The sequence below is a fragment of the Ursus maritimus genome, unplaced genomic scaffold, assembly GCF_017311325.1.
Source record: "Ursus maritimus isolate PB19 unplaced genomic scaffold, ASM1731132v1 scaffold_19, whole genome shotgun sequence".
Classification (NCBI taxonomy): domain Eukaryota; kingdom Metazoa; phylum Chordata; class Mammalia; order Carnivora; family Ursidae; genus Ursus; species Ursus maritimus.
In genome coordinates this window covers 53,945,710-53,960,148 of record NW_024424341.1, presented here as the reverse complement: position 1 = coordinate 53,960,148, position 14,439 = coordinate 53,945,710, and the positions used below count along the sequence as shown (strand labels likewise).

At 60.7% G+C, this 14,439-nt stretch overlaps 1 protein-coding gene across 1 annotated transcript; it reads right to left on the bottom strand.

The window, feature by feature from the left end:
- Positions 1-4,532: 4,532 nt before the first annotated feature.
- BCAM (basal cell adhesion molecule (Lutheran blood group)) lies at positions 4,533-13,585 on the bottom strand. The gene is made up of 15 exons (XM_040634132.1): positions 13,464-13,585; positions 11,542-11,663; positions 10,767-10,992; positions 10,613-10,683; positions 10,319-10,415; positions 10,052-10,234; positions 9,499-9,635; positions 8,965-9,121; positions 6,886-7,001; positions 6,637-6,778; positions 6,349-6,485; positions 6,007-6,151; positions 5,773-5,917; positions 5,112-5,229; positions 4,533-5,006 (listed from the first exon to the last, which is right to left on the bottom strand). Exons 1-15 carry the CDS (start codon positions 13,543-13,545, stop codon positions 5,001-5,003), a joined length of 1,884 nt encoding a protein of 627 aa, XP_040490066.1. The 5' UTR covers positions 13,546-13,585; the 3' UTR covers positions 4,533-5,000.
- Between the last annotated feature and the right edge of the window lie 854 nt (positions 13,586-14,439).

The following is a 14,439-nucleotide window of genomic DNA, read 5'->3' as shown; positions in this document are numbered from 1 at the left end:
TCTAGCTCTGACTCGGCCCCTTTGTCTCTCCCCGGCGGCGCCCGCTCCTCCCCACCCCCACCTACCTCTTCACATTCCTAGGGCTGACTGGGGGAGCTGGTGAGGCCGCCCAGGGTGTTGGGGTGAGGGCGGGAAACAGGAGGCTGAGGGTGAGGGGGGGTTGCCCCTGAGCGCCTGAAATCCCTTTAGGGCGAGGGTGCCGACCAACTGGGGGCAGATGCTTGAGAGCTTCTTGCCCCAGCAAGAGGACACCCTAGACTTGCCCTCCCATCCCGCTCACCACACACCTGAGCTTTCCTCCCCAAAGGGCAAGGTCTCAAGTGGTAGGGATTCTTACTGGCCTGCCTTCAAGTCTTGGTAATGATACTATTCATAAATGTATTTGCTGTGTGCTGGGTACACATTTGAGTGCACTGGAAGTATTATCTCAAATAGCGCACACAGGACCCTATGTGATAAGCGAACCGAGGCACAGAGAGATGAAATGACTTGGCGCAACAGGGCTACAAAACGGCAAACCCGGGACTGATGGATCTTAGCTACTGCCTCACAAGAATCCACTGGAGGAGACATTATCATGATCCCCATTTCACTGAAAAGTACACCCAGGGTCATTTGCCACAAGCCTCCCAGCAAGAAAGTAGCAAGCGGGGATTTGAACCCAGGCAGCCTGCACTCTTAGCCTTTCTACCCTATGTGTCCTCCAGATAATGTGTATCTCAGGCTTGGCACCAGCCTGGTATTGGCCCAGCCGGACAAACAGGTCCATAATAGTGTGATCTCTTTGTCCTTCTCTCCCCAGTCTGGGGCCACACTGGATGGCCAGGATCTCTGGGTTTTATATCCCTTTGCTACTCCTTTGCTTTGCAAAATCCTTGCCTCCCCTCCCTCCTCCCCACCACCCCTTTCTCCCTTGAACAAAATGCCCAGTCCCCAGGGAGATTTCTTCTAGAAAGAGAGCACCTGCTCTTTTCTGGGCCTGTCAGTGAGTGAGCTCAGCCTTCCTGGCTGTTCTTTGTGGATCCCACGAGGGAAGCCCTAGGAGGGTAAGCCGGAGTTTAACGCCCCCTTCACATGAAGAAGGGGACATGCATTAGGCTGCACACGGCCATGTTTGTTGACAAATGCCTGGGTGGGTCTCATGCCTGAGGAGTCAGCCTTCAGTGTCGAGAAGTCCCATGGCACTTCACTGAAGAGCCAGCCATAACCACCCACCCCGCGGTACAGGCACAAGGCCAAAGTCTTCCTGATGAAACTTTGGAGTTGGTGCCAAGTATTTACCTGCCTGGCAACCTGTAACCTCTTTTTCTTCTTCCAACAGTCCCCCACCCCCAAGTCTTTCCACAAGGAATCCCCTATACTCTGTCCTTATGGTTCAGAGTGAGGCTGACCCCATCCTGGCCAATCAGAGCACTTGATCCCCTGGCCACAGGGATTGGCTCAGGGATGGGGGTGGGGCCCATTCCTGTCCAATACGAATTAGCCCTGAGACTTCAGACTTCCTCTTGAATGAATAGGAAAGGGACACACACACACTTTCTCTGTTTTTAAAGATTTTATTTTTTAAGTAAACTCTACACCCAACGTGGGGCTCAAACCAATAACCCTGAGATCAAGAGTCACACGCTCTACCAAATGAGCCAGCCAGGCTCCCAGGACACACTCTTTTGTTGGGGGTTGCTAAACTGGTAGGGCAGAAACCTGGCACTAGGGTGACACTTGAGAGAAAAAGGCCCTGCTTCTGGTTGGAGGACAGCAGAGCTGTGAAATGGAAGAGGATAGCTTTCTGATGAGACCATTTGAACCCCTGGATCCAGCTATGCCTGAAGGTAGTCAGCCTTTGATCATTCTGGTTGTATGAGTGAATAATTTTCCTTTAGACTTACACAAATTTTTGGCTTCTTTTTTTTTTTTTTTTTTTTTTTTTGGTCATTTGCAACCAAACATATCCTTACTAATGGAATCTGCAGGAGTCCATAAGAGGCACAGATTCCTAAAACTTTCCCCAGGGCAGGGAAAGGGGAGTGAAAACTTCTTCCTAGAATCCTTCAAGATGTCCAGGCTTCGAAGGACAGGCAAGCTTTGTGACAATGGGGCAGTGGGGGAGGGCATTCCCGGAAGAGTAAAGTCATGGGTGCGTGTGTGAGAGAGGGAGTGGTGGGTTGTGAGTGATAGACATTTAAGTCCTAAATGCCAGGTGAAGGGTGGCTCGTGCTCTTGAGAGCCGCGGGGAGCCACAGAAGGTTGATAAACAATGGTAGTGCACTCCAAACTTGCTTTTACATCTTGGAGCCCCAGATCCTGCAGGTTCCCCCTTTCCCATGCCCCCAGACCCTTGGCCAAGGTGGGAGGGGTTGGACTGAGGGCACAGGCTGCCATCTATATGCAAATTGCCCGGGATGCCATGCAGATGAGGGACCTTAAGAAAACGTATGCCCTCCTGGGAGGGAGGCCAGGACTCTCCCCTCATTAACTCAGGGACCAGGTGCTGAGCATAGAGAACCCCTTCTTCCCTGGGGGTCCCCTCTCTCCCCTCCCCCTGCCATCTGTTCACACACCCCCCCCAGCTCCCCAGATCCCCCCTCACCAATGTCTGTCCTTCCAGGAGTATCTCTCTCCACTTGGTCCCTTCCCTGGACCAAGGGACCCTATCTAGCTTTTCTCTCTGACCCTCCATTTTCCTGGGATCATGATACCTACTAATAATAAACATGTACCGAAAACATGCTCCATGCCAGGCTTTGTATAAACACTTTCCATGGTTATCTTATCAAATTCTCTCAACGGCTCTCCTGTGTGTGCTGTATTTTTAAAAAAAGGATAGTCACTTCTGCCCTATAGAAAGCAAGAAAGCCACACGAATAAGGAGGCAGAGAGGTGAAACAAAGAATGATTTTTCAGAAGCAACTCCTGGTAGACATGTTAAGAGTGATTTGAACGTAGATGGGAAGGATGGAAGGATCGAGTAAGCCCCAAGGGTCCATGTGTCGGTGAGGTGCTTCCTGCTGCTGACTCCAGCTCTGTTCCCGGAGTCCTGTGCCCAAGCCATGCAGCTAAAAGCCATGGCTGCCAAGCACGTTTTCAGCCAGCTACAGTCATGGCCAAGAGCATTCCCTCCCCCACCGCGGCACTGGTGCCTTTGGGGGGCCGAACTCCCTGGTTCACCCTCCACTGTGGGCATCGGAACTACACCACGATGAGAAAGGACCCGAGAGCCATATGTACCCCAAACTCAAGCAGTGGGGACCTTGACCACTTGTGCCCTGACTGATCTAAGTATGTTAACTCGCTCCCTCTCTTTTCTCTGGCTTCTCTCATTTTTTTTTTTTTATATTTATTTATTCGGCAGAGATAGAGACAGCCAGAGAGAGAGGGAACACAAGCAGGGGGAGTGGGAGAGGAAGAAGCAGGCTCCCAGAGGAGGAGCCTGATGCGGGGCTCGATCCCATAACGCTGGGATCACGCCCTGAGCCAAAGGCAGACGCTTAACGACTGAGCCACCCAGGTGCCCCTCTCATTTGTTTTAAACCGATTCGAGAAACAGTGGGATTTGAGCCTCTTCTAATCAGGCTGTGAGCTCTTCTGCTCTGGGGACCCTGGGCATACGGCCCGGCCCCTACCGGGAGGCTCTCCCAGGGCAGCTTGCCACTTGCCCAGGGTGACAGGCCCCGCCTTGTCCATTGTGTGGATGAGCAAGCTGAGGACAGAGAAGCCGAGTCACTTGCCAGAGATCGAGGTCTGAGTGCAGAGACCTCTGGGCACGCACACGCCTTACAGCAGCCCCTCCACTGCCCAAGTGTGATTGGGCCCAGGGAGGTGGCCACTTGGCCAAGGTCACACAGGCCCCCTTCCTACCACCCTCCCCCCTGCTTCTCAGCTGCTCCTTTCAGCCTTTTTTCTTTCCCTTGCTGACTGTAGTGACCTCTGAGTCCCAGTTGTTTCTCTTTTTGTCCCTATTTGTCTCTGCCTCTCTCTCCCCAAATCTCTGTCTGTCTGACCCCAGGGTTCTCATCTCTGGGCTTCTGCAGTCCATCCCCCCATCTCCCCGTCTTTCCCATCCCTCTCTCAAATCGCTGTCTTCCTTGACCTCAGTAAGTCTAACTGGCCTCACTCCTTTCTGCCCCGGAAACCCTTTTGTGGGTTCCTCCAGGCCACCCCTCCTTCCCTAGGGAATCCTCAGCGGCAGGCATGCCTTTCTCGGATGGGGCGGCTCCATCCCTAGTTCCATCCACTCTGCAGCTCAAAGAAAGCTTTTCCTCCGTCCTGCAGCTTCAATTCCCATTTGGGCTCTGCAAGAGAGACTGAGGGTTTTACTTAAGGAAAGAGCCCTGCACCCCCCACGCAGGCATTTAACACCCTCTGGACCCTTGGCACCTCTCTCTTCCACCCTCAGCCAGCAGAGTCTCTCTCCGCTCTCTTATTTCTCTCTGCATGACATCAGACTTCTCCCAGGTCTTGCAAGGGGGGGGGGGCATCACCTGCACCCCCTTCTCCTCTCGTCCCCCAGAGGAGGCTCTGGCCACAGCATGGTGTGATGTGACAGACAGCCTTTATTCCAGACTCCAGTGTCCACAGATGACGGGGTGGGGGGTGGAGAGGCAGGGGTGGGGATCCAGTGTCAGACTATGCAGTAGGACGTCAGGTGGGGCGGGGGACCAGCGATACAGGCAGGAGGTAAAAATCGCCCTGGCCAGCCGACCCTCAGAGCCTTGGAGCCTCGTCCTGTCCCGGGCCAGGCCCTGGGCTTGGGTCCAGGAGCTATTCTGGGGCCTGGGAGAGTCACATTCCCTGGAGGAAGGTCCCCTCCTACCCAGCCTCCCTCCCTCCCTGCAAGCAGTGGCTGCTGTAGGTCCCTGCCCAGCCTGCAGAGGAAGGAAGGGAAGGGAGGGCCGGAGGGGGAAGAGGGAAGGTGGGGGCAGGCGGAGGCGTGCGCAGGGCTGGCTATCTGATGCTGATTCTCTGATGTCAGGTCCAGTAGAGCCTCTTGGAGGTCCTCGGGCTCAGCACTGGGAGGACATGGAGAGGTCAGCCTGGGCCTGTGCCCTCGGAGGCTGTCCCACCGCACCCCCGCTGCTTCCCCCCTCCCTCAGGGTGTCTGGGCCCTCACCCACCTCATCTCCGAAGCCCCCGCTGCCATGCCGGCCTCCTCCAGAGGCACCTCCCATGAGAAGGCCCGTCTGCTCAGGCCGCTCTGACCCCGAGTGGCTCAGCTGTGGCTCCCCAGGTGGCCTGGGGGGGAGGGGAGGCAGCATGTGGGACGTGGTCACGCCTGGGGAAGGGACTGAGGAGGGGGCTGTTTGGGACGAGGAGGGACTTGGGGGTCGGGCGGGAGAGGAATGGGGATGGGGTGCGAGTGGCGATGGCGTGGGGGTTGGGGTGGGTGCGTAGGATGCTGTCGGGCTTGGAGATGGTGACTTAGTTGGGGTCAGCTCTAGGAATGGGTGTGGGGGTGGCTGCGGAGTGGAGTGGAGGGTGGCCATGTGATCAGCCGGAGAGGATAGATGGAGACGGAAATGGAGTAAGGAATGGGAACGAGATGGGCTTGGGGTTGGGGTCAGGGCTGGGGATGCATTTGGGTTTGGGGTTGAAGATGGGGTGTGGTTGGGGTTGGGGTCGGGGCTGGGGATGCATTTGGGTTTGGGGTGGAGGACAGGATGCGGTTGGGGCTGGTCACGGGCTGGGTTTGGGCTTGAGGTGGGAGGCGAAGTCAGAGGTGGGTGTAGGGATGGGGCAGGGTTACAGAGGTCACTTCCAAGGTGGCAGGCCACTCACGGAGCCCCCTTTTCCCCCCGCTGGCAGCAGCCAGGGCGAGCCTTGCGTCTCATGCAGTAGAAGGCAGCAACGACAAGCAGCAGGAGGCCTACGCTCACGGCCACGGCCATGACAGCCACGCCAGCCTGCGCGGTCTGGGGGGCCACTGCAGGGACCGGATGGAGGAGGAGGGGTCAGCCGGCGGGGCTCTGTCGCCCCACGGGCAGGCTCCTCTCCACCCCTGCAGCTCCTCACCAGAGCCGAAGTGGAAGACGTGCTGCTTCTTCCCGTGGGCATTGGAGGCCTCGCAGGAGACCCCTTCTCTGCTCAGGGCACTGGTCACCTTCAGGGTCAAGGAGCTGCTCACCCACCCCTGCCCTCTGAGGGCCGGCTCTGCTGGCTGTGGAGGCTTGGGTTAGCGCCAGCCCCTGGTCTTGGGGGCGGGGGCGAGGGCGAGGGCAGAGGCGAAGCTGTCCCGTCCCCCAGGAAGTGGAGGGGTGCAATGCTTGGACTGGTGAGGGGGGCAGGGACCCCCAAGGGGCTCGGGGAGGGTGCCTGGGTCCCGCGGGGCTCAGGGTGGAGAGGACGGTCCCTTACACTGCCGCCCAATTGGCTCCAACTGAGTTTGGGCTCCGGGTAACCGCGGGCAGAGCAGACCAGCCTGACTTCTTCGCCTTCCCTCCAGCCGCCCTCTGTCTGGGGCTGAGTCTCTTCCACGCTTAACTGAGGTGGCCCTGAGGGTGTGGGGGAGGGAAGAGGAGGAGGTCCATCGGAGAAGGGGAAGGAGGGGGAGAGAGGGGAAAGGAATAGCAGAGAGAGGGACCAGCTGCTTGTCCCGGTCCCCCCACCATCTCGGTCCCCACCCAAACCTGCCCCAGCCCGAACCTTGGACCAGCAGGTTGAAGCTCTGGGTGCGGCTGAGGAGGGGGACCGTGGGCATGGACGCCTCACAGACGTAGGTGCCCGCCGAGTCGAAGGTGATGGAGCTCAGCGAGAGGGTGGGGCCGTTCCCCAGGGGGACGAAGTCCTGGCAGGGAGAGAAGGGGGAGGCCAGGTGGGTGTGAGGGCGGGGTCGAGGGAAGGGAGAGGGTGCGGGCTGAAGGTTCCAGGGCTGAGGGCTCCTTTCCCTCTCACCTTGGTCCAGCGCAGGGCAGGGGTGGGCAGCCCTCGCACGGAGCAGTTCACGGTGGTGCTGTTGCCCAAGTGTAAGGAAAGCTCCTCCCCGGTGCTGAGCTCGAGGGGGTCCAGGTCTGGAGGGGGGGACAGACTGTCACCTTCCCCAGCCCCTCACCCATGTGGTTAGGGGCTCTCCAGGGCTGTTGGGGGTGAACATGAATGCACAACCATAAGCAGAGCCTGTCAGTGTTCCTCCTGGCTCTCCCCACCTCCGTGAGCTTGCCACGGTCCCAGGCCAAGTCTTGAGCCCGAATCTAGCTCCAAAACCCGGGGCCAACTAAAGCACCTTCCCCCAGAGCGGATGTCTGGGCCCACAGTTAATGCACGAGCAGGGACGTGTGAGGTGTTCCTTCTCTGACTTACCACCCAAACCCCATCACCCATCTTTGCATCCAGGTTTGTCTGCTCTCCCTCTGAAACGGACCCTCCCACTCTCTCCATCTCTGACCTCCAGGACCAACAGCCCTGACCACGGCTGCCACCGCCTCACTAGTCTCCCTGTTGACCAGGATTCTCGGCCCCTCCAGTCTCTCCCACCGAACTGCCAGATGGATCTTCTCAAAACACACACTGGTCAGCCCTGCCCTCTGCATAAAATCTCGCAGTGGTTCCCCGATACCCCTGGCATAGAGGCCAAATTCCTTGACAAAGCCTACAGGAGCCTGCCTGATCTGACCTCTGCCTCCCTCCTCAACCTCACTTCTCGTCCCCCCACCTTTGTCCCGAGCTCCTGCTACCCTACTCTCTTGCCGTTTTTCTCCAGTATGTCATGTTGGGTCCTGCCTCAGGGCCTTTGCACTTCCTGATCTCTCTGCCTAGAAGCTCCTCTTTGGGCTCTTCGCATTTCTGATTCCAATCTTTGGTTTCCTACTCAAATGGCCCCTTCTCAGAGAGGCCCCTCTGACCCGCTGTTGTGGACACTCAGCTTTCCCCTCCAGCACTGAAGGATTTATTCCCCCAGCTGTTAAGAAGGATGTCAGCTGTCAGCCCTCAGCTGTCGGCCCTCTCTGGGAACTGCTTCAGCTGCAGAGAGCCCCCCGCTCAAGGTCATGCCCCCTTCCCTGCACGGCCCACGTGCAATGACTGGTTGATGTGGGGGTAGAAAGGCCCAGTCCCCTTGCCCCAACTGGGGACGATTTTGAAGGCCAGCTTCCCAGTGCCCTGCAGGGCCAACCGCGACTTTGCAGCCCGTCTTCCGTCTTTGCCTGATCCTGCTTCCTTCCCTTCCTCAGCCTCCATGAACGTGGATCCCAAGGCCCTTCCCGTAAACTTCCTGCCTGCAAAGCTCCGTGTCAGAATCCGCTTCCCGGGACGGGACAGAGCCTGTAACATCCTCCGTCTAAAACAGCCCCCACGCACCCAGCCCACCCCTTACCCCCTCACTCTGTGTTAGTCCCCGTAGATGTCCCATCGCTACTCAGGGTCTCGTTCACCCTCTACCCCCTGTCTCCCTGACTGGGCTGGGAGCTCTGAGAGGGTGGGGACTGGGCTGTCTTGTTCACAGATGTCTCCCCGACCCCAGCCACAGGGTCCAGGCCCAGGAAAGGAGGCAGAAGGAGTGCCAAGGAGGAACAGAGCCTTTGCCCAGGGCTCGGGCGCAAGCGGACTAAGGTTTTCTAGAAGACTGGGACCCTGGAAACTGGCTAGAAGTGGAAAGTAGAAAGCAGGAGGGTTGACCTAGAAATGAGGAGAGGAGCTTGGCTGGGATGAAGAGAAGGTCTTGGTGGGGAGAATGGTCAGCCAGATGGGCCTTGAAGGCTGGGGTGGATCATGTGGGCTTTCTCCGGGGGGCACTGGGGAGCCATGGCAGGTTCGGAGCGGGGGGAAGTCAGGTTTGCACTTTGGAATGAGCTCTCTGGCTGCCTCGTGTGTGGGAGACTGGAGGGGGCTGGGGCAGGCACCTGGGGGCGAAGGGGACCATCCGGACCAGGAAGGACCACAGAAATGGAGAGAAAGGGTTGGCGGCGGGGCTGCGGGGTGAGGGCGAGGAGGCCGCTGGTGCCAGGGCCCCCCTGCCCGTTCTCCCGGGACGCTCACAGGCCACGCGCAGCTCGGCGGTTTTGGAGAGCACCGCGTCCTCAGCGGCGTCGTAGTCCTCGACCCTGCAGCCGTAGGTCCCGCTCTGGCCCCGCTGAACCCCCTCCAGGGTCAAGTTCCCCTCAAGATTTGTTTTCAGCACGTCCTCCTGCTTGTCCTGGGTGACCAGGGACGAGGAACCCGGCTCAGGAGCCGCCCTGGTCCGGCGGGGTCATGCTGGGTTGGGGCCACCCGGGTCAGAGTCAAGCATCTTGTAGGTCAGGGGTCACCGAGTTAGTGTCATACGAGGGTCAGGGCCCCCTCAAGGAACGGGGCAGAGGCCCTTGCTAAGTCAGGGGTCCCCCAGGTCAGGTAGCACACTAAGTTAGGACTCTCTCAAATCAGGGCTCAGAGGCCCCGTTAGCTCTTGGGCCACCAGTCAGGTGCCTCGCTGAGCCAGGGACCACCCAGGGGAAAGGTCAGAAGTTGGTGGAGGCCAATATGTCATCAGAGGTCAGGGACCAGGACTTCCAAAGGAACGATGGGGTGAGTCACCTGAAGGCGGAAAAATACGTATTCCATGCTGGGGTTGCCGTCCCCGCGGCAAAACAGCTGGACGGAGTCACCCTCGCGTACCCAGCCCTCGGTGGTGGACGGGCTGCCCACCCAGAAATCCACGTTCTCCGTGGGGTCTAAGGGAAAGTGCAAGAGGAAAAGACGGCTCAGGCTGGACTCATGATCAGGGTCAAGGGTAGGTCAGGTCAAGGGTAAAAGGCAGGGCTGGATTGAGGGAAAGAGGTCAGGGCCGCAGCAAACGCGCAGGCTGTGGTTGGTCAAAGGGCAGAGGTCGTATCTTTCACAACTCAAGTTCACACTTAGTCTGAGATCCGGGACCAGAGGTCAGGGGCTGAGCTGAGAGTACAGGTCAAGGGTCCGAGGTCAGTGCGGGTGACAGGTCAGGGTGAGATTCCAGGACCCCATTCGGTGTGAGAGTGTGTGGAGCACGTTTAGCCGTGAGACTCCACGGGGCTCGCTCCGGAGACTGGGCAGGCCGCGGGCGGGCTCGGAGGGTCCAGGGTCGGGGAGGTCAGGACCCGCAGGGACTCACAGTGCAGGGTCAGGTGGAAGGCGGGGCTGTCCAGGCGGCCGCGCCGGCCGGTGGGCAGGTGGTAGCTCACGGAGCAGTGGAAGCTGGCGTCCCGGTCGGCCTTCCGGAGCCGCAGGTAGAGGGTGCTGGTGAGGGACTGCAGGCCCGAGGCCTCGCGGACTGTGCGGCTGGTCATGTAGCCCTCTGGGGGAGAGGGAGGCGGCAGTCAGCCAGCTCCGGGCGCCGCAGCCCCATCCCCGTCCAGCCGGCCCCCGCGCCGCGGCTCACCTGTGTTCACCTCCATGGGCACCCTGAGCCGCTGCCCGTTCCGGTACCACGTGATCTGGGGGGCGGGGTTCCCGTTGCGGCTGTGGCAGGTGGCGATCTGAGATGGACACAGGCATGGCCCTGGGCTCTGACCCAGGACTCCGAAGCCTGGGCCCCTCTTTCCTCGGAACTTCTCCTCGCTCAGATATAGGAGCCTGGGCCCCCCAGCCTCGCCCTCCCCCATGACGCAGGAGCGCAAACCTCCCCGCCCCCGTGTCCCCCAGGACCCTGGAATCGAGGTCCGGCCCCAGGTACCTCCTGGGTAGAGTCATCCACCACGGACAGGATCCCTTTGTTGGGGAAGACCTCCGTGGCCTCCGGTTTCGCTGTGGGGGAGACGTTAGGGTCAGGAGCCCCTTTCCCGAGCTCTCACCTGCCCTCCCCTTCCGGGGCGCCCGCAGACACTCACCGAACATGCGGAGCTCCGTGGTGGCCTCGGTGCTCGCCGCGCCCACCCTCACCACGCACACGTAGTTCTGCTCGTCGCCCACCTGGGCCTCGGGCAGCACCAGGCGGCCCCGGGAGTCCAGCTGGTAGGGGGGGCTGCGGCCCCGGGAGTCGTGCACCCGGCCCTGGAGCTCGGAGCCCTGCCACTCGGCCGAGGCCAGGCGGTGGCGGAACCCAGAGCGGTCTGCCTGCGGGCGGGGAGGGCTCAGCGCCGGAGCTGCCCGGCCTGCCTTCCCCCACTGTCCTGCGGGTCATCGGGTCATCGCTCTCCTCGTGTCACCTCCCTCTGGTCTGGTCCCTGTTCCGGGGCCATGGGGTGCTCTCCTCTGTCTAGGTCCCTCGTTCTCCATCCTGCTCTGCTCCTGTTTCTCCTTTTCTCTCTGTCTCCTTCTCCCGCCCTGTTCCTAGGCCTCTTATCTCCTCCTCTTTTCTTTCTCTTCCTTTAGTTCCACCCCCCCCCCTTGCTATATCCTCTTCTGTCTCTGAATGTTCTCTCTCAGGAGCCTGTGCTCCGAAGGGGGCTCTTCCTTCTAGTCTCAGTGCCCAGACACCAGAGAACTTTGGAGAGTCCTTCCCCTTGCTGGGCCTCAACTTCCCCACCTGTAAAATGGAAAGGCAGCTGGATGGAGCTCTTTGGTCCTTTGGGCTCTGATGAGGGAATGAATGTGTGCAGCCCTGCAGTGCCCTGACTCCCAGCCCCCTTGGCCACCCTCTGGGCCCCAGCCTGCAGCACTCACCAGGAACCACTCCAGCACAAAATGGTCGTGGGACCCCAAGGCGGTGCAGTTCAGGGCGACAGGCTCCCCCTTCATCACCTCCACCAGGGAGAACTCAGATGAGGGCTCCTCAGCCTGGGCACCTGCAGGAGAGCCACTGAGCTCTCTCTGCCTCTGAGCCCCTTCTCCCCCAGGACCCGCTTCCAGTGCCCCCCTCCCTCAGACCCAGGAATCCAGACCCCTAGCCCCCTCCTTCCTCAGACCCAGGAATCCAGACCCCCAGCCCCCTCCTCCCTCAGACACAGTTCAGCCCCTCAGCCCCAGCTCCCGCCTCCCTCCATCTCTCATGTCTGCATCTCTGAGCTTGCAAAACCATTTCTCTGCATTTCTTAACATCTCTCTCTTCACAGAACTAAGGGCTCCTCCCCTGGGTCTCGTAGGGCCCTCGGTCCAATCCTCCTGGGGGTGAAACTGCACCTGTCCTTGTGCTTCCCGCTAGACCAGCCACCCCTCAAGGGCAGGGCCGGCGCTGGCTCATCCCTTGGCCTCCAGCACCCTGAGCAGGGCCTGGCTAGGTGCCAGGGATGGATATCTCTCCATCTCTGCCTGTGTGTCTCTCCCTCCGGGTCTCCATCTCTAGTCCACAGTCTCTGCCTCTCTGGCATCCTGGCACTCTGTCTCCATCTCTCTCAGCCCCTGGGTCTCTTGTCATGTGTCAGGGGGCTGGGGCTGGGCCTGCAGCTGCAGTATGGGTGTGTGGGGGCGGTAAGGGGGGACAGGGCTGGGCAGGTTTCAGGAATGTGGGAGGGGCAGGCTGGCCTAGACCTGCCCGGCCTGGCGCCAGAGCCCCCTACCCGCCCCTTGGCCCCTCTGCCTCTTTGATGGAGCAGGGAAGGGGGTACGGTGTGTCCCCTACGAATAGGAGAGGGGCGAGGCCCAGGATCCTGGGTCCTGAGGCAGAAGGGAGCCAGGGGCCTGGACTGCCATCCCAGGATCCTGGCAGATAGAGCAGTTCCCATTGGGGAAACCATGCTCTCTCACCCTCTGGGCTGGCATCCTGGCATCAGCTCTCACTTCTTAGAACCTCCCTTCCCTTCCCCGCCTAGCTTGACCAGCCCTGCCCCTGGGGACCCACTATTTACCATGCTTGTGCCAGGGGCCTGGATTCCCAGGCACCCACCTCTGGCCCAGGCCTGTCCCAGGGGAGGGGGTGTGGGGCCAGGCTGGTGCCTGGGGCTAGTCTGAGTAACAGACAGGAGGACAGACGGAGAGAGGAGAGATCTCTGTGCCCTAATCTCCCCCATCTCTCTGTCCCTCTGTTGCCAGCCCCTCTGGGCCTCCTCCCCTCCCACCACCACGCAGGTGTGTGGATTTATCTGGGGCCCCAGGAAGGGGGCACTGTCACTCGGAAACACTTTGTCCCATCGTCACTGCCTAGGGCCAGTGCTCCAGCCCTTCCATGAGGGAGCTGGGTTCTTTAGAGTCTGGGCTCTGAATCCAGGTTGGGGGGAACCCTCAAGAGCACGTGACTCACTGGATTCTAGCCACAGGGTCCCTGACCCTCGCAAAACTTGAGAACCTTTCCGAGGGAAGCCCTGGGGTTTGGGTCTCCTGTGTCCTGGGGGAAGCAACTGGAGGCCTGGACTCCTGGGTCTGGGGGAGCAGGGGTCTCAGGACCCAGATTCCAGGGGCTGAAGGCCCTCATTCCTTGGTCTCGAGTGCGGAGGGGGCTGACTTCTCGGGTGCTGCGGGATGCCCAGCCCCTCTGCCTGGCTGTCCCCAAGTCTCACATTGTGAGGGGTATCCCCCATGCTCCCCTATCCCTCTTCCGCGGGGGTCCCAGGTTTGGCTTCCTTCGGTCGACGAAAGCCTCTTCCCCCTCCCCTTTCCGGGGTCCCCAGGGGCCGCCCCCAGTCGCGCCCTGCTTCCTGCCCGAGCCATACCTGGCTGCGCCCCCAGCAGGAGCGCGAGCACCAGTAGCCGTGGGGCCCTGTGCGCCCGGGCCCGGCCGTCCCAGGGCTCCATGTTCGTGGTGGCAGCGGCGGCAGCGGCGACTGCCCGGGCTGCAGCTAGGCGGCCCCGGGGGCTGGGAGCGACCAGGCCCCGCCCCTGGCAGCCCCGCCCCGCCCCGCCCCGCCCTCCCGGCCCCCCTTCGTCCCCCCACAAACCCGGGCGCCCCGCCAGGACCTCCCACTGCCCGGAGTGGACCTCCCAGCGCTCGGCCCGGAGCGGGGCTCCCTCTGCCCCCAAGCCCTGGGCTGCCTGGCTCAGGCTGACCAGTGCCCCTGGCGATGGCCTGACAGACCAGTCTAACCAGTGTCCTGAGCGGGGACCTCACCGCGCCGCCGTGGACCCTCTCCCCCTCATACTGACCCGGGGGGCCATTAGGGCATGCACTGGCCTCTCCCAGTGTAACCGGTGGTTCCCGGCGTGACCAGTGGCTTGCACTGTCCTCTCCCAGTACAACCAGTGGTGCCCAGCTTGATCCGTGGCCTGGAACAGCTTCTCCCTGGATGCCTTGTGAGGCCCTCCCCTGTAGCCAGTGCTTAGGGCTGCTTTCCTGTCTGACCAGTGGCCTGGAACCCATCAGTTCAATCTCTTAAATTTAATGGTCTTCAAACCTCAGTTCAGCCCAGGACTCTGTGATGAGGGTGGGGGGGCGGGGAGTGCGGTGGGGTGCTCTTTCCTTGACTCTCCTCCGTGGAGCCCTCCCTCTCTTCCCCTCATCCCGGGAATCCCAGGAATGCCACCCCCCTTCCTCCCTTCCTCTCCCCTTCACTCCCTCCCAACCTTGGGGGGGAGGGGAAGAGGATCAGACTGGAGGAACGCAGGTGAGTGGGGGAGGGGAGCAGACTAGGGCACCTGAGGCGAGTGGGGAGGAGCAGAGCCGGGGGGGGGGGGGGGGGGGGGGGGGGGGGG

What these genes read in the sequence shown, in the direction of transcription:
- BCAM (XM_040634132.1), bottom strand. Translation starts at nt 13,545, where the DNA reads ATGGAGCCCTGGGACGGCCGGGCCCGGGCGCACAGGGCCCCACGGCTA. An exon ending in CTTCCACCTGACCCTGCACT is followed by an intron (nt 9,636 to 10,051) that starts GTGAGTCCCTGC and finishes ACTTTCCCTTAG; the next exon opens with ACCCCACGGAGAACGTGGAT. An exon ending in ACGTATTTTTCCGCCTTCAG is followed by an intron (nt 9,122 to 9,498) that starts GTGACTCACCCC and finishes CTGGTCACCCAG; the next exon opens with GACAAGCAGGAGGACGTGCT.